We start from the raw sequence: 19,230 nt of genomic DNA, 5'->3' as shown, positions 1-19,230 counted from the left end.
GAGCATGGAGACATGACTGTTTAATTGGACAGTACGACTAGAAATGTGTTTGTAGTAGTTGTGTACACGAGTCTACGCTTTTGATTAGGCCTTTAAAGGTCATAATTACAGCTAGCTCAGTAGTTAGCCCGATAAATTTCAGCTTAAAAAAAAAAACAACAACAACAACAATAATAAAAGACTTTAAAGATCAACTGCAATGGAAACTTTATTCAGCCCACAACAAACTGACATAACTGTGAAGTTATGGTAACAGTAAGCTCTCCTGCACTCAGCTTTTCTAATCCTGATAAAAAAAAAAGTATTCTGGTTGTTTTCTTCAATTGATAAGGTGGACAGATTTAGCAGAGCCTGCGGACTGATAAGGGGTATCTGGTATCCTAACTATCCCTTCTAGAGTGACTGTAAACCAAACACTGTCGATGAGCCGTAAGCTCAGCTGGACAGGGCGTTTGGTTGCCGTAGTAACCCTCAGTCACCGTACGATCGCAGCGGGACTGGCAAAAGGCCACGCCACATGGCACAAGGACCTGCTAAGGCTTGTCTCTGTTAATTAGGACCTAAAGGTAAGGCAGCAGTTTAAGAACCAAAAAGCTGCAGTTTCAAGCTGAAACTTAAAGTAATGTGTTTGCAGTCCCCCTTAACTTATCAAAAATGGAGTCCAAGTCAGTTAACTTCTATCCTCACTATAACCCCAGTCTGGGAAGAGAGGCAAAATTTAGATCATCAACCAAAAATCTGTATTTTTTTTTATTTGCCATTGTTCTAAAATTTAGGTCATTTGATGAAATAACTGGGTTAATATTAGACTAAACCCTGACCTTAAACAAGGAAACAAAACTCTAAATCCATAGGCAAGAGGAAAATATTCCCTTCTGACATCTGAGAAGGTTTGAGAAACTATAGTCTTCTCAGACTTCCTCTTTCCCATTTCCTAGATTGCTCATAAGTGTGGTCATGAAGCGTTCAAGCATTGCAGAAATGCATAGTCAAAGTTTTTGGGGTGGGAAACTGGTGACAGCAGCCGTATGTCCTGTACATGCCCAGAGAAGCACAATGAAACAGGAAGCGCATTTTCTGGGAAATTACACTGACACACTCTTTGTAGAGAGCTCCTGAACCCTCGTTCACTCCCAATATCTCAAAAGGAAATCCTTTCTTCGGCTTACGAAAATCAAGGACAGACTTAAGATAAAATATGTGCCAATACGTGTTGCTACTTAATCACCACTGATGCCGCTTGGCTAAGTTTAACTAACCAAGCCAGAAACAGGACAACATATTAATGTAATAAGTTGTAGCAATTTGCTTTCCAGTAAAAAGAAAACAATAAGGTAGCTGAGGCTGATCATGTAGCTGAGAAGCACCCACTATTCCTGAACTTATCGTACTATGAATTCTGTCAAATGTTGTGTTCTAAACATCTCCTCCCTAACATGCAAAACCAGAAAGATGACATGTATAGACAAGAGTTTGTACACTAAGCCATGACTGTTCTGGCAATGCACTGACACTGTCTGGCTATTTTTCCTATCGTATGTTTGGACTTGATTGTTGTGACTAAGTGGTAAAACTGGCTGAGTCACATCGGCCTGCCTGTGGATGCGATAAGGAAGAGATAAATGACTAAATCCTGGCTGGATTCATGAGCCTACAGCCATAATCATTTGTTATCAGGTATTGAGCACACGCAAGTTTATTCTAACTTTACAGGGCACTATGGAGCGTCCATTTTCGTCTTCCCGTCTGTTTAATTTTGCCTCTGCAAGAGCAGCATGGAGATCTTACCTGTTTACTTGAGCCATGATGTGAGGAGGTTGCTGGGATGTTGACTGAGTGGCTTCTAGTTACTGCTGTCCCCGTGGACGCTCTCCTCTGTTGCGAGGCTGCCGAATGCTGAACTTTCACCTGAGCTGGAGGGCTGCCGGCACTTTCCGTTTCGTCTCGTAGCACCGCGTCCCAGGGGTCCCCAGCATCCTCCCCATCTGTTACCACAACACCTACTACTGGTCGGCAGGTGGCCTCCTCCACCTCTGCCTCCACCTTACGCTTGTTGAGCGGGTCCAAATCTAGCCAATCAAAGCGGCTGATGGCCGGGGGCTCGGAGGGCGGTGGAGGCACTGGCTCCAGGGATTTGGGCGTAGCGGGCTCCGAATCCATGCTGGAAGACCTTCCGTTCTTCAAGTATTCCGAGGTGCTGGCGATTTTGTCGAGGAGTTTGGCCACCTCAGGAGTGACAGCAGGTGGCTGCTGGAACACCATAGTGGCAGGTGGTTGGATAGGAGTGAAAGCCATGAAGGGGGATGGTGGAGCAGTGAGGCTGAGGAAACGAGGCATGGGTGGGGTGAACCCATTTTGGAAGGAGCAGGAGGGCTTGGGGAATGGTGCAGAGGGGAACACACCAGAAGGCTGAGGCTGATTTGGGGTGGGCATGCCTGAGTTGGTGGGACCAGAGAGTGTAGGTGTGTGCCAGTGGAATGGGGAGGAGCTGAAGGCATGACCTCCTGGGTAGGAGGCACTAAGGTTGCAGCCAAGTAGAGCGGAAGGTCTGCTCGCTTTGCTGTTGGCACCAAAGTTCTCATCCAAAAGCAGTTTCTCAAGCTCTTCATTGGTAAGCTTGTCCACGTCGATATCCCCAAACTTGTCCTTCTCTGCCCTCTTCTTGGCTTCTGACTCGGGGAAGACAATAAGATCTGTCTCGGGTCGGCTGGTGGAGGCAGTGGTGGCGGTAGTCCGGGCGGTGGTGCTGACGGAGGATGTTGCTGCTGGGAGTGTGTGTCTCTTCTCGCGTTGGAGCTTAGCTAGGGCTTCGGCCTCCATGCGAAGAGCCTCTTCCTTCCCCACCACTGCCTTGGGCCGTGCATCCAGCTTAAACCCATTTCCACTGGATATCTGGGCCATGGAGTCAATTTTCTCGTGCCATGTACATCAGGAGACAGGTGAGCACCACAATTGGTGGATTTTTGATTGGAGTTCTACCTCGAGGGAGCTAAAGGAGTGAAAAACCCAAACATGACTACAACTTGTAACACAATATATCACTGCATCATCACATTTCAAAGGGTCAGAAGCTCTTGCACTGGATTGCTGGGTCTATGTTTAGAGCAATGGTCAATAGAATGCTGTTTTAGCCCAGTTAAAATGACCCAGTCTACCTGCTATGAGTGTCATAATGATGACACTAGCATAATTTCACACCGTATGAAGAAATATGTGTTTTAAAATTTTAGCTGTACCATCAAAGGTCTACTTCAGAGGTGCTGACCGATCATGCCCAAAAATGCCACGTCTACAGAACCAATATTGAGCTCTTTATTGAAGACACGATGCTTAGTATGAGTGAGAGAATGGGGGAATGGGGGAGGAGAATAATCGAAAGCAATTAAGCTGACAGAGAAAATCTATAAAACTTCTAAACTGCTGTACATACTATTCCAGTGCTGGTGAGAGCAAGAGGGACCTGTAAAAGCTGTTACAAACATCTGAATAAGAAAACATGTTTGACTCAGGAATATGTTGGACAAAGAACAATAAACATCTCTCCTTAACTCCAGTTTTCACAAGGCTGCAACTAACCATGAATATAGCCTGAAACATTATCGCTAACAAAGTTAACTTTGCACAAGCCATAATCTGAACTTCAATACCATGTGTAGAAGCAGTAAAGCTGCATCAGTACACCACTGGGAGGTACCACAAACATATGGAAAAGAACAGGTTCGGGCCTTTTTATTTTGTTGGAGCACAGCTCCTGGAGTGAGCTGTAAATCTCCCCCAAAAGTCCAGCCATGAGTATGCACTTTTCTGTGCAATTTTCTTTCTTTCTTTTTTTTTTAAATCTGCACACAGACTTGCTGATTTGATCATACAATCATCAGACATCCCAGAATTTTTTCCAAACTGTTGATGCCTTTATGGCCTCGCCAAGCCATTCCTGTGTCTCGAGCCACTGAATATGGAATTTGGAAAAGCAAGCCAGCCAGACTAGTCTACCCCTAAGCTTTGTTCACAATGCCGCCCAATCCTGTCTTATCAGTAAATGTCTGAGTCAGGCCACAGAATGGACTGGTGTCAATGGTGGCTGTTAATATGGAGATTAATAGAGAGTCTATGTTAGTGACACGATCTATTAGTTTAGCCACCACTACCAAAGAGAAATGGAGTTATGTTCACTTTTTCCATGAAAAGGCAGTGGCAGATTCCTCTGGCTGAAATACGAGCCTCAAATAAAAATGAGGAAAATACGCAGTACATTTTAACCTTCTATAAATAGGACAAAAGTGGTCTCAAATTAAAATGACACGCACAAAAAGACAGAAAGTACAATGTTCCAGTACAAGGCACCATCAGTATGAGAAAACCATTTGCGGCTTATCCACAGAGCAAAATCTCAAAAGATTACCATCTTTGGAATACGCATGGAACAGTAGCTAAAATTTAAGAGAGTCTTCAAATTTCCTTAGAAGCCATCTTAATGGTATAAATTCTTTTTACTGAAAGCAGTAGCAAAATGTCTTACTCAAAAAACTGTTTCCTTTTTTATTCATTGAAAACTGCCATATGCTCTCAACAGTCAAAACACTGTTTATAACAAACACTGACAACAGCGTGGAGAGAAGAGAAATCTGATGACGGCTCGCACATTTTAGCCACCTGGGATAGCACCACAAGTACATGTACATATGGCACTCTCTCAGGTGACTAGATGGGTGTACAAAGACACGCTCTGCTCAGTGTGTGTTTGGCTTTCTGGTGTGTTTTCACCACCAAAAAACATGAGAGCTAATTTTAATAAATGAGAGTGTTTGCTTGACCGGACTAATTTAACAATGGGTCACAGCATAAACAAGAGTGACTATTTTTGTGTTTTGGGAATTGCCCTTTTCCCAATTGAACCTACAACCTTTCTTCTAAAAAAAAAAAAAATAAAAAAAAAAACAGCTCTCTTTTTTTCCACTGTAAACATTTTAACATGCTACTGTGTAACTGTTCAAAGTTCACATCATTCTCAAGATGAAGAATGAGTAACCAGGTCACATTCATGACTTTTGTTAAGCTCTGCAAAAGCAAACTTCCATGCTTCTCAAGCTCATTAAAAAAAAAAGATCCTCAGACAAACACAAATGAAATGGTAGGCTACATCTCTAAAAACAAACACAGCAACTCTGAAGGCACATCCCATTATTTCAATATCTCTGACAAGCGGATGTTTGGGTATATGAGAGTCTCTAAGGACCCCCTAAATTCCTGTACCCAGCATGCATGTGAACCAAAAAGAATCTCTTCTCTCTCTCTCTCTCTGAGTGACAATGACTTCAGCTGTTGGAAGTTTAGTAGGTCTATGCAAACCAAAGGCATGAATTGCTGAGACATTTGCTATTCAGTCCAAGAAGAATCTCTGGAGTAATTAACACTGTTACTAGACCACTACTTGTTTAACCACAAAGTTTTCCCAAAGTGTCCTTTACCACAGAGCCGACCCATGCTAACTTGTATTAATCTGAAAGTAGTGTAGTGTGGAGCAGACAGAGATTAGGTTTGGTCAGGTGCCGAAATGACCTAATATTTCCCCCTAGCCTCTTCGTTTTCCGTCCTAGTGAAAGCCAAACATAACTTTCGGGATACTATAAGTTGCTTACGGTCTGATCCACTATAACTGTCTACTTAGGCAATTATTTATTTCCAAAAACAAACGCAATAAGTATGCGCATACATGTGCATCAAATATTAATACAGACTTACCTGCACCCCATACAGTGAGTAACTGACACTGTCTTCAGACAAATTAAGCGAGAGACCTACTCATTCACTCAAATCGTGTGTCTCAGGTTAACGAAGAAAAAAGCCATTCTTTGTGGGTCGCAAAAGACGACTCAACTTGTTCGAGACCATGTAAATAATCTCGCCTAAATATATTACTTCCGCTGCTCAAAAAGGATGGTGAAAACTATTTATGAAAATTCAAAACACAATCCACCCACTACATACACAGTCACGGAGCGATTAGAGGTGTGACAGTTAAAGCAACCGTGAACTGAAATGAGGATCTGTACACATCTCGTTATTGCACGACATACATAAAAGACTGCTATGCTAGTTCAATGTGTTAAGGAGCGTCGTCAAAATTATCAAGTTAACTGGCAATTAACATTGATACAATGTCGTAAAGATTAAGTTAAAAGTATCATAACAAACTAACGAATGACGAACACACAGCAACAACAACAAAACAACACTTCAGCATATTCGGAACATTTCTGTGCATCCACATTATCAAAATAATATTCGTTATTCCAACATCGCACAACCGAAACTTCAGGAAGAGGACTTATCTCAGGAACACCTTGCCTTTGAGACTGACTTACTTTAACACTGGCACCAATAGCACAAAAACTGCCGTTTGTAACACACTTTAACAGGCCTCTAATGCAGTGCAGCACTGTAGTCAGTGGAGTCAATAACTTCGTGTTGAAACAATGTGTACAGCAAATAAGCAAAGCGGAGCTCTAGAGCACCCGGAGTTGGCAGATCAACGTCTGAGCAAAAATACATCGCGCGCTGTCGGATGAATATATACTCAGCTCTCCAGTTCAACAAAGTACCGACAAAGCACAACTTCCCGGTCTTTACAAACTTGTAAACTTTACAGACTGTTGGTTCAGCATTTCAGATACACTGGTTAGTTTAATAACCTACCGACAAATATGAATCACAAGTAGATAAACGTATAAGCAGTCCATTTTATAAACAACATCTAAGCAACTAACTACAAAGCAACCAAAGTTAACTTGTTATCTTAACTTTTGCATATTAACACTCTCGGTCATTTAAAAACAATTCCCACCTTCAGACTGTACGATCCTCAGAGCTGGCCATTTCCCTACTGCTGAAAAAATTGTTCAGCTAGTCGTAGACACAACGTCAGTTCCTGTCAATGTATTTTGCGGTCGCAAATCAGGATGTGAGTATGGTGAAACGATGACACCCTGTGACAGATTCTGGCTTTACAAGAAGACAGCGGGATATAGGCCTATATACATATATTACGTGTGCCCGTTCAAGGATGTTCACACATATCTGTGTTTGTACACATAGCTATCTGATATGATAACTATCACACATCTGTCTCTTACACATACATACACATGGAGAGAGAGAGAGAGAGAGAGAGAGAAAGAGAGAGAGAGATTTGTTAACGTCATGTATTTAAAAAAAATCATACACTTTAAGGATTGAGGGTAGTCCAAAAAAACAAACTGATTGATTCACTTTCACGAATGGTGATGTATACGTCTTAGTAGTTTCAAAATACTTTACATCTCCTATATTGTAGACATTTTGCCATGCAGGAACTGTTGACTCTTTATCTGAAATCCCATGGTGCGATATATGCGTATCCATGCATAGCATTTCAGGTTCTGTTTCTGTACTGGATTCTCTGAGAAAACAACTGCTTGAAAACAAACTCTGTTAATTCACATCCAGCTTTTTTTCTTTTTCTTTTTTTAATTGAGGAGTCCACTCTACAAATGCGTGGAGTTTAAGTCTGGGATGTTTGAGAAGTAGAGATCACAAAGTCATGACAAAGTTATTTCCAACGAAACGGGTGAGTGAATTATTTTAATAGTAAAAACGCAAGTAGTTGAAAAAGAAACGAAAGAATTTAGAAGCCTTAAAATCAGACGTTTTGCTCGCCAGAGGAATCAGTGCGTCTCCGATATCTCATTCTTCATAGGCAGCAACACGGTGGACACGTGTTTTCTGATGAAAACAGCTGATGCGTGAGCGCCACGTACCTTTTTTTGCAGCATAACACGACAGCGATGCAGCGGGATGTTTTGACAGACAGTGTAAGTGTTCAATAGACTACCAACGCGAATGTTAAAAACAAGGAAGTGAACGAATCTACCCAATTAGGTTGCTTCAGGATGTCTCGTTGCCATGGTAAGGAGCTTTGTAGGCTGGCTTTTCAAAGGGAATGGGTCGGGCTTAGTTCATAACCAGCAAAAACAAGTGGTCAAGTGTAATACGGTTGCGAGGAAGTCGGAAGAAGTAAGGTCATCAAGAAGCTATCCACGGTAAGTTTTACATTTTTGTCAGTTTTTGTCAATGAAGCAAGAGCTTGTTCTTTTAAGAAGTACCATAAACTGGCTTTATTAGTCGAATAATGTTGAAAGATATCCTGATTCGACAAAAAATGTCAGGGCTTTAACAGTTTGGATAGGTGTTATCCCGGCTGTTTATTATTTATTTATTTATCATATTATCCAGAAGTTCCCGTGACAAGCATAAAGTAATCTGTGATGAGGGTACAAACCGTGTGTTTCTTACAGAGATACTGACAGGTTCTTGAGGAATGAGCACGGGTTTTATCCGACACGTGCGTACTATAGACCGGCCTTCTTACATGGACGGATTGGGAGGTCTCCTTAAGCCTAAACCGATCAAGCCAGTTTTGTCAAAGAGACTCCTAGACACCGCCAGTTTGACTCCACAACTACCATGGCTTAGAATAAAAGTCTTCTGTGCATGAGTTTCGGGCTAACAGTGTCCATGTGTTATTGTTGTAAATCGATTTAATCATGAATATGGAACCAATATTTCAATAAAGCTGGTAATCAAAACATGACTTTGCCATCCCCTGCACATGATATCTGCCCCAGACTCCAAACCCTTCATTCCCTGAATTTAATTTGGTATGCTTGATCTCAGTGTGATGACATCATTACAAAAATGGACATGAATTGTTCTTCTGTTCACAGATGAGGAAGAGAGGAGGTGTAGATTACTGCTGCTGGCTGGCACTGTGCTTGCTGGTGTGTGTAGAGGCTGTACCGATCGCTGTGGATAAGACCAAAGTCAGCCCCCCACAGGAAAATCTGGATCCCCCCAAAAGTGCGGTATGTGTGATATGAGTGAATGAATGTGCTTCGAAGAGGTGATGAGTGTGGTGCTGCAGATACAGTGTGACACTAATGTAGCGGAATGAATTTCTGTTGTTTTCTATTGGAACATTTACAGTTTGAGGCAACACAAAGATAGGCTGAGAACTTGAATGAGTGAGTGGGTGCATCAACAGGTTAAAATTAGTCTGTTACACGAATCTGCCTGAAATTAGTCAGTAAACTCAAAAGAAATTTGGATATAATCAGTGGGGAAAGAGGTTAATCTGATTATATACACTTCCATGTCTTTTACTGGTTGTTGCAATGTGTGTCAACTTGGACTGTGGTTTCTTTTAGGAAACTGGGTTGCACTATGACCGCTACCTCAGGGAGGTTATCGATTTTCTAGAGAAAGATAAGCATTTCCGAGAGAAGCTCCACAACACGGATCTGGAAGATATTAAGGTAGGGCAATTACAATGACTAAAATTGAAATGTTTTCTTTTCTTTTTAAAATTTGGTTTGAAACTGTGTCAGATTACACAGCATTGTTCTCATTTGCTTTTCATTTTGCTCTCTTCAAAACAGCAAGGGAAACTTGCCAAAGAGCTGGACTTTGTCAGCCACCACGTAAGAACTAAACTCGATGAGTTGAAGAGGCAGGAAGTGAGCAGACTTCGCATGCTCATCAGAGCCAAGCAGGACGTGGAGGGAGGGAAAGGTACTGTGGATTTTACCGAATGGGGACAGAGCTTAGAGATTTAAGGGGGTTTTTGTAAATAAAAAGTGACCAAACAATGGCCACTCTATACTCTTGGGACACAGTGAATAGAAAGTCAACATTAGGATTGCAGGACAATTGAACAGTAATTTGTCAGCCGTGGACAAGATTTAAGAGTGATGGGTCTGTACTATGTGAGCTGGTAAAAAAAAAAAAGAAGCAAGATGAAAAACAAGAACAGACTCATGTCAGAGAGCAGAAGTGGGCTTACCTTGCACATGTGTTCTAGAGAAACTGTGGAAGTATTACATCCATTTCTTCATACCTATAAATTGCGATATGAAATTTATTTCTGCTGTATTTTCAACACTCTCTGCTTTCTGTTGGCTGGCCACTATGTTTCAGTAATATTGGAGGCGATAGCTTCAGGAAACAAAACCACACATGCAGAGACCCATTTTTAAGAACAGAGAGAATATCAGACTCCAAACACGAAATTGGCATGGCATGTTTTTAAATTACATCATACTGTGGCATTTGCAATGCACAAACAAAAGAAAACTTTGAACTTGAAAGAGCCTCTAATCTGGCTTGGTGTTTTGAATTACTGAAACTCATATTGCCTGTGCTGAAACTATTTTTTCTTTTAATTTCATTGACTTTAAAGAAAAATTAATGTTCATACATATATATATATATATATATATATATTTTTTTTTTACATTTTTCTCTCAGGCATGTCTGTGGACCACCAAACCCTGCTCAAACAGTTTGAATACCTTAATCACATGAATCCACACACCTTCGAGGTAGAGGATCTGGATCGTCTCATCAAATCGGTAGGCTTGGAAAGGTCCATGGAATTTGCACAGTTCCTTTATTGACATTTTTAGATGTTGGAAAAAGCAACAAGGTTTTAACAGTTGTTTGAGTCTGAAAACGTCTTGGAGGGTTGTTCTTGAACCATCCCCATATCCACAGCATAGATTTCCGTATCATTACTCCTACAGAATGTCTATCAGAAATGCTTGACAGCAGATTGAACACTTTCTCTCTGATTTGTAGAGTTAACAGTACAAATAGGCCTTATTGAAACTGGTTTTTAAAATGTCAGTTGAAGTATTTCCACATTTGTTAATCAATATAAAATTGTACATAGAGTATGATAAATGTATATGCTTTTGAAAATTATTTTTAGCTTTTGTTTGAACACATGCAGGCAAGAGGGAGCTATGTTCTATTCAGTTATTTAACATTAGTTTTTGCAGGTGGATTTATCTGAGGTAAATTCCAAATGCTTTTGGTTCAAACAGTAGGACGTGATGTGGAGTTGTATGTAAAATAATGAATGTAACTTGCTTTGCAAGTTAATGAGTATGATAATATGTGATTTGCCTGCCCTAATCAAATACGTTGACTGACCTAATATTAGAAGGAAAGCAATGACTGGCCCTCTCTCTGTCTGTCATTTCTGTTGCTCATTTGCTTGTTATATAGAAACAGTCTTTAAACGATACACATGCTCTTTTACTAATATTCTGATATACTCAGCTCACCAGCAACATAAATAATTGTCATATTAAGTGAATGATGACACCTAACATGCAGCAGGTTTTGTTAGCCATGATGTCCACACCTATTACTTATTGACTCATTAAAGCCAACTATCGACTTACATTGAATAGGCTGTCAACCTTTGCTCTTGTTAATGTCCGGTCCCACAGCTAAATGTCTCCCATCATAACTATTGTTCTTCTGGCTGAAATAAAGGCTACAAATGACCTGGAGAACTATGACAAGGAACGGCACGAGGAATTTAAGAGGTACGAGATGATGAAAGAGCACGAACGGCGAGAACATTTGAAGACTCTTGATGAAGAGGCGCGCAAGAAAGAAGAGGAGCACTACGAGGAGATGAAGAAGAAACATGCGGATCATCCCAAAATTAATCATCCAGTAAGTCAGACACAGGGCCACATCTGCTTCCTCAGTCAAATCCATATCTCTGATCAGGCTAATATTAGAAAGACAGCTGTGTCAGTGTGGGGTGATTTAATCACCAAGCACAAGCCCATATCAGCTTAGATCAACCAAAGTCAGTCAGATTAAATGCTACACCTGCCCAGTGAGGTTTAAAACCCACAGGATGTTAACCACAAGCGGGTCTTATCTGGAAGATAAGGGATAATACCTCTGTTAAGAACCCATAAAATAATCAACACATAAAACATTGAGGCATAAGTGCACATACAGCCTGCAGTGCTCAGGATTGCTGTTTACAGTTCCTGTGTGTGTTTAGGGTAGTCAAGACCAACTGAAAGAGGTTTGGGAGGAGACTGATCATTTGGACCCAGATGACTTTGACCCCAAAACCTTCTTCAACCTTCACGGTAAGAGTTTTTCAATTTGTGAGCTTCATCCAGACCTTTTTTTGCTTTTTCATTTTTTACACCAGCTAGACAAACACCAGCACACGCTTACTCAGCGTAACCTGTTTGCTTTTCCAGACACTAATGGAGATGGATACTTTGATGAGCAAGAGCTTGAGGCACTCTTCACCAAAGAAGTAAGCACCTCTGTTTGCTCTCCAAGCATTAAATGACTACCATAAGTGTGTAATGTGAGGCTGGCACTGCGTGGCACAAGTTGTAAATTGGATGCTCCCTTCCGCCCCGGGCAGCTGGAGAAAATATACGACCCCACCCATGAGGAGGATGACATGGTGGAGATGGAAGAGGAGAGACTGCGCATGAGAGAGCATGTCATGAATGAGGTGAGGGGTTGCCATAGAAACCAATGGGTTTTTTTCCTCCGCATATATCAGGATCAACCAGAGCTGTCCTTATGTACAACTTATGTGTTCCTGGGCTGTTTGTAGCTGACAGTAACAACATATACTGTGAGAGAATAACATTGTAGTGTTACATTATGTTTTCAGTAATGGCCATAACATTCATCATGTGGTGATTGTTTTAGCACACGAATGTTAACAGTTGGTGGTCAATATTGACAATGTACCAAAGATTCATCACACTATTGATTTTTGCTCAATATGTTCATAAATCTTGTCCTTTGGGTCAAAGGACCACTGTTGAATTCATGGTTGTGAAGGATTGACGCTGCTGCTTTCAGACTTGAAGCTCTTGGGTTTTGTCTTTTGAATTGTGCCAGAGAAATGTTTTTTTGTGCATTTTGTAACCAAACCAGTTTCATGTAGTAGGCTATCAAAAGCAAACAAGCAGGATCCCAGAAAGGCAGATTTGAATAGTGTTGACGTAGAAAAAGTAAACATATTGAATTTTCTTGACACACAGCACGGCTAAATGGAGACATTGTTTCAGAACGTAATAATTTTGATGTTAAGCAGGGTTAGTCATGACACTGTGGTGTTTCCTTTCATTGTCACAGCTACATGACTGATGTATACGTTTAAAAATATTGGCAGTAATATTAACCTGACGATAATGAATTAATGCATTGGTCTGTTATCCTTTGGTTGTGCAGGTGGACACTAACAAGGACAGACTGGTCTCATTAGATGAGTTTATGGTTGCTACAAAGAGGAAAGAGTTTTTAGAATCAGACCCTTGGGAGGTAAGATTGTGTTTTGAATTGCCATTTGCTGTTTCTCTTAGGAAACTGAGGTATCCATTCCTCCTCTGTGGGGAGTTAACCACAAAATTACCCCCAACATGAATTCTCTCTCTTCCAATTTTTTTTAAATCAGACACATGCAGGAAAATATTTAAAAAGGTTCATCTGGAGTGGATAGTCCTCTGTCATTCAGTCTGAACATCGCTCTGTCCATTGGCTACACTTAAGTGCCGTGAATAAATGCTCGTGCCATGTGCCGTGTGTTTTCCTCTCTGTTTCCTTACTCCTCTTCTATTCGCTCGCTCAGACGCTAGACCAAAATGAAGCCTACACGGAGGAGGAAATGAGGGAGTTTGAGGCACATCTGGCGCAAGAGGAGAACACCCTCGCGCAGAAGACAGTTGACCTTCAGAAACAGAAAGAGGAGCTTGAGCGTCAACAGGAGGAGCTCAATGCTCAAAGACTACAGCTCCAGCAGGTAATGGGGAGAGACAGACAGAGACTCAGACAGACAGACAGATAGAGAGAGAAAGTATGATGGATTTGCCTGTCTTTAGGCACAGGTTGAGCTCTGAGTTTGTAAATGTTACTACATGCTGGTCCATGAATAGTGTGTGGGATCATTTCTTTGTTGGAATTCTTATGCACTATTATTATAACACTGACCATCAAAAGATGCCTGCGGCTCTGAGCAACTGCCACCAAGTGTTAAACTAAAAAAAAAAAAAAGCCAAAAAGGGGAAAACAAAAGCTAATTTGTCCAAATTTTAGTAATCCCCAGTGTACACAGTCACCTAATATAGGGTTAAAGGTTGTTCCAGCACACAGACTATCTGTGTGATAGGAATCTGTCAGAGCTCACCCGTGGCAATGCTTCTGTTCTTCCTGTTTGTTTGTTTTTTTTAGGCAGTGGAACATATGGAGAAAATAAAGTCACAGAAATCAGAGCTCCAAGCAGATGTCAAAGGTCAGTAAGGCTGTCACTAATCTGTTCAGGGTGACTGATGGTGTGTTAATAATTACCCATGAATGTATTTGCACAAAGCATGTATTTAAAGAAATGCACTTCAAAAGCAGAAAACTTTGGGTACCTTGACTTGTTACTGCTTACATTAGTAAAGGAGAGCACTAACGAGTGTTTATGATGTTTGTCAGCGTAGTCACGGAACACTGACACAGAGTATCACCTACGTTGGTTTACACTTTAACATTGCTGTTATATTTCGTCTCTTATGAAACAGGAGGTGCCATTTCTGTCCCTCCTGTTCAGGAGTCGATAGGCGTGCTGCCGGGAGATAGTCAGCCTATACCTCCAGGACATCAACAGGACTCGCCAGTACACTCATAGCAGTTTATGCTCAAATAGGAGTGCATATTGTGTTTTGTATGCACTGTATGTGTATGTGTGTATGTGTGTGTTTATCAATGGGTCAAATGGCGTCTCCTTGCATACATGACGCACCGTCACCACTTTTTCATTTATGTCTCACAGAGAATTGGGGATACTTTTGTGAGGACAGAATCCTGTCAAATTTGCACAAAATGGAAAAACAAAAGCATATTGACCCACTTTCAGGTATGCCATTCCAAAGCTGACTGAGTTAGTAATTGAGGGCCAGCAGAGCTGTGAGAGCAGGCACTCTGTAGACAATCCAGCCATTGTCCTTTTTTTTTTTTTTTTTTTTTTTTTTTTGCCTAACCCAACCAGTACAGGGCTCTTAAAACGTCACCAACTGGTACTGTACTTGAAAAATTGTAGAAAAATTGAATGAAAAATCGAGTAGTTGATAGTAGCGTTTTATTTGTATTTTGTGTGGTTTGTGTTGTTCATAGAAGGAAAATAAGTCTCACTGAGGCATTTTTGTACATTGAACCCTCCACCCCCTCACTTCATGCTCCAGTTATAATTAGTTTTTACCATATGAGATGTTAATGAATGATACATCTCCCCCCTTGTCTAGTTAACATTTACAGTTTGTAGTTTTAATCTGGACGTTGGTTAGTACTTAGATTCTCAGTGGAAAGCTGTGGTAAACCAAAAATCAGTTCAAATACTTTCAAGTTGTGCTACTGAATGGTGTGTATTGAACATTGTACAAAAAAATTCATTAGTAATTACCAAGAAAGGTTTACTTATAAATGAGTAAAACTTTTCTGAACTGTTTTTTTTTTTTTTTTTGCTGAGGCAAAGATTATTTGTTACAAAAGACAGAGATGGTCATAAATGTGTACTGTATTCCTGCTTGTAGCTGAAAGTGGATCTGTGAAGAGATTTTGAATCGAGAAGTTTGTGAAACTGTACAGTTGTGTAATGACTCATTATATTTAATAACTTAATTCCAATGCTAATGTGCAGATGCTCTGTCTGTCACTAGAGCTCCTCTTTAGTGAAGTGGATTATCTCAGTAAACACTGTGAAATGCACCCAAGGTTTGAAGGTTGATTGTGTGAATGAGAGAGATGGAGAGAGAGAGACAGACAGAGAAAGACAGGGAGTCTACGTGTCAGCATGAGTTCATGAATGTTACGTGTCTAAATGTACTGCATTTCAAACCTCGGGCTCTTTATGATTGTGTTGCACATGATTGTGTAGTTCAAGTAGAGGCCGTTGTCTCACTTTTTAAGTCTATGTATGTTTGTTTTTTTAAAAGAATATGTATTGAAGTCTGGCACATTTATTGTACTGATTTATTTGCATAGAGATTGTAGTTTGCATAGCAACCGAAAACTGCCTTTCACCCCTACAGTTTTCCACTTATTTCTTAAAAACAGCATTGTGTTGATTTAAGCATTTCTGTTTTACCCTTAAAACAATGGCCATCAGACAAAACATTTCATAATAATAGTATTGATGACCTTCAGAAGGAATGTGTAGAATGTATGCTCTGTTTGTTCACAAGTATGTATGATTGTCCCATGTTGACAAGAAAATTAGTAAATTAATTAAGCTTTATATATTGTTTATATTACTGTCTTTTACCTATTCATGTATACTGCATGAATATGATGTATCAAGCATGACAAAGAAATGATAAACTTTCTCTTCTTCTTCTTCATAATTTGTAATCTTTAACACTCAGAACACAGAATCCTTATTAATCATGAAACCAGCAATAGTGACAATGCAATTAAGACATAATGAATCCAGAAGGTTCAGGCTCATTTTCTCCCATAAGATTCACTGAACCTCTCCAGTAGATAATCCCCTGACTTGATCGGGGGGTATTTGTCAGATCCGTCACAGCAGGTAATGATGGCCTCATCATCGGGCTGGACAAAAAAGGCCAGAGACTGACGTGTGGCTGAGTCACCAGCAGCGGGCAGCAGCACCCTATGCACCTAACCCATTGAGTACAAAAAACACAGCAGATTCCATGAAACCGTTTTCTCTCAATCCTGTCTGAATGAGGGATGCCATTGCAGGGGGCTGACAAACAGACAGATGAGAAACACAAGTCTACATGCTATCCTGAAGCTGCTATAGAATGTATCCACTCTAGTAATAGGCCACGGTAATGTGGCAGTCAAGAAGTGAACTGGAGACACTTACAGCAGATACAAACACATCACTTGTCCATCTCTGCATCAGATCTGCTATGTTGATCAGGACCGTCCCAGGTATGCTTGGAGCTGAAATAAATTCACCTGTGCGACTCAGAACCTGTGAGAGAATAGTACATACCAGCTGTAGTACAGAGCCATACTCACAGAGGACAGTCCGTACTACAGTGGAAGACTGTTAACATGACGTCCTTTAACTCCACAAGGTTGACACAGCCCAAAACCAAACAGCATAGTAACACAGCAGGGACTCTTATTTAATAGAAAACATATCTATCTATCTATCTATCTATCTATCTGTAAAAGTACTTAAGGGATTAAAAAAAAACCCTCTGCTCTCCATCAAGCATCTAATAAGTGCAGCTCAGGTCAATTTTCAGACTACATTCATATACTAAACATAGAGACAGAAAATAATATTGCTAACTGGTTGTCCCTATCATTCTCACCGATCCCAAAGCTTTGGTACCATAGACTGATGTTAGTAATCTAAATCCCATACACCCTCTGGGCTTCAGAATACACAGCTTAGCTCTATGCCAAAACCACAGTTAATCAGAGTAAACTTAGTGTTGACAAGTCAATGCTGTCAGTGTTTAAAAAGACACTTGGTGTTAATAAGCAGCAGAGAACTGGTTATTGGGAGTCATGTCAGGCACATTAATACTGTTAAATGTTAGTGGGTAGTGGAGAACTGGTTACTGGGCTAAGACAAAAACATCCTGGATTCAGACTGATCCCTATACACTGGAGAGTTTGTCCATCATAGTGCCTGTCACCTGTAGTCCACCCTCTTGGCTCTGGAAGACTAAGGTGATGCTGCCATAGTCTGAGTGTTCTCCACAGCGTAGCTGCCCCTCTTTCACTGTCTGACTGTCCACTGGGGGGTAATACAAGGACCGCAGCGTGGTACCATTCTCGTCAGCTTAAACACAAGAGCACATATCCCAAATTTTACTGTTACTGTCTACCAATGGGAGAGAGAGAAAGAGAGAGACAGAGCACCTGCAAGATGTGAAGTGAAATAGATAGATATGAAGCAGTGTTCTTCATACATTCTTTAAATATGTGCACAATGGAAATATACTGATTTACTCCCTATGTGTCTGTGTGGGTGGAGGAAGACCTCTGGCTCCAGGCCTAGACTCAGAGCCATTACTCTCAGCACCCGGAGAGAAAGCTCTTTACAGCGCTCGAAGAAGGATACTTGAATATCTCGAAAGCCGACAACACCGTTTGATGGCCATTCCTGTACGAATGACAAGCAAACAGGATGGTTTGGTTACATGAAAAAAATGAATTCTAATGACATCATTCCCAAACTTTTTTTTTAAAGATGACAAAAAAACCCAGTTACAATATCCTTGTGTAAGGAGGCAGTGTTAAAGGCTTCCTTCAAGTCACCCGGGCGTCGGGGATTTAACCTGCAAAAATAATCAAATAAAAAATACAAAATTTACAAGCAGAAACATTTATAAATTAACATTTATAATATTTTTAAAGGCATTCCTATCGAATGTAGATTAATCAGACATTATAATATCAGCTAAAGTCTATAAACATTTCAAGCTTTTACCTCTCTGTCTCAGATGACACCCAGCCATGGTTGATATTATTGGGGAAACTGCCCCTCTTGAACGGCATTTTCTCATCCTCCGGAAGTAAAAAGAATTTTTTTGAAATGTCCATAACCTCATCCACCTGGAAAAAAAAAATAGAAAGTCGATGCATTTATTGCAACTCAGAAAGTTTTTAAATGTACATGTATTCATTTAGCAGACGCTTTTATTGAAGCCATCCAAGATAAGCAGAATACAAACCAAGCATGTAGCCATTTAAGAGCTACCTTTGGCAAAAGTGCCACGTCGCTAAGTTTAGTATTTGACCAGATACAAGTGCAAGAGAAGTTGAAGGAAGGTAAGAAAATGACCTACAGGCAGATACCAATGGGTCTACAGCCCTATAATACAAAACATTCTGCACCAACATGATATCTAACTTAAAATTACAACATTAATTTACATGACAATATGCCACAAACCTCATGTTGCTTTATGCCAGTATTTTTCAAATACACAAATCCCACTTCGGTAAAAGCTGTCCTCAGTTTCTCGCTTAAACTCGTCAAGTGCTCGTCTGTCACATTATTTTCGCCTAGTTTGAACGATGTAAAATTGACCACTGGTATCTCCATGTTGGATCACAGTATGGAATAAGTTCTGCTTAATGGACCATCTGTCTATCTACACGAAGTTTGTAGTGTAGCAAGTTTGCAAAAGCAAAACCAACGGAATAAGTGCACGCAGTTTGTCCAATGCAAAGCGATAATTTGCACAGGGGACCACCTAACGCGGACATTACATAAACAGGAAGAGAGGTGCAGCCAGCTGATATCCTCACCCTCCCAAACTGACCACTAATTGGTAAAATGCCGATCCTTATTTCATACATGCTGTGACATCTGTTCTA

At 40.6% G+C, this 19,230-nt stretch overlaps 3 protein-coding genes across 3 annotated transcripts in view; 1 reads left to right on the top strand and 2 right to left on the bottom strand.

Annotated features, from left to right (window-relative positions):
- The window catches only part of pik3c2a (phosphatidylinositol-4-phosphate 3-kinase, catalytic subunit type 2 alpha), a 29,765-nt gene extending 22,887 nt beyond the window's left edge, over window positions 1-6,878 (bottom strand). The window contains exons 1-2 of the mRNA XM_030774610.1: window positions 6,845-6,878; window positions 1,789-2,989 (exon numbers count right to left, since the gene is read on the bottom strand). Of these exons, the coding sequence (XP_030630470.1) occupies window positions 1,789-2,901 (1,113 nt within the window). The 5' untranslated portion in view covers window positions 2,902-2,989; window positions 6,845-6,878. The remainder of the gene's footprint in view (window positions 1-1,788; window positions 2,990-6,844) is intronic.
- A 1,127-nt stretch (window positions 6,879-8,005) lies between these two features.
- nucb2b (nucleobindin 2b) lies at window positions 8,006-16,153 on the top strand. Its single transcript, XM_030767593.1, has 13 exons — window positions 8,006-8,078; window positions 8,763-8,900; window positions 9,243-9,350; window positions 9,474-9,606; window positions 10,342-10,445; window positions 11,377-11,562; window positions 11,906-11,996; window positions 12,114-12,172; window positions 12,287-12,379; window positions 13,111-13,200; window positions 13,508-13,678; window positions 14,107-14,167; window positions 14,442-16,153. Exons 2-13 carry the CDS (start codon window positions 8,763-8,765, stop codon window positions 14,546-14,548), a joined length of 1,341 nt encoding a protein of 446 aa, XP_030623453.1. The 5' UTR covers window positions 8,006-8,078; the 3' UTR covers window positions 14,549-16,153.
- si:dkey-10o6.2 (2-oxoglutarate-dependent dioxygenase htyE) lies at window positions 15,818-19,103 on the bottom strand. Its single transcript, XM_030767603.1, has 7 exons — window positions 18,803-19,103; window positions 18,338-18,462; window positions 18,119-18,185; window positions 17,857-18,010; window positions 17,541-17,686; window positions 16,751-16,861; window positions 15,818-16,539 (listed from the first exon to the last, which is right to left on the bottom strand). Exons 1-7 carry the CDS (start codon window positions 18,953-18,955, stop codon window positions 16,360-16,362), a joined length of 936 nt encoding a protein of 311 aa, XP_030623463.1. The 5' UTR covers window positions 18,956-19,103; the 3' UTR covers window positions 15,818-16,359.
- Between the last annotated feature and the right edge of the window lie 127 nt (window positions 19,104-19,230).

This window comes from Chanos chanos, chromosome 1 (assembly GCF_902362185.1).
Source record: "Chanos chanos chromosome 1, fChaCha1.1, whole genome shotgun sequence".
In the NCBI taxonomy this organism is placed as follows: Eukaryota; Metazoa; Chordata; class Actinopteri; order Gonorynchiformes; family Chanidae; genus Chanos; species Chanos chanos.
Note: the sequence above shows the minus strand (reverse complement) of the source record. Positions and strands in the feature narration are given on the sequence as shown.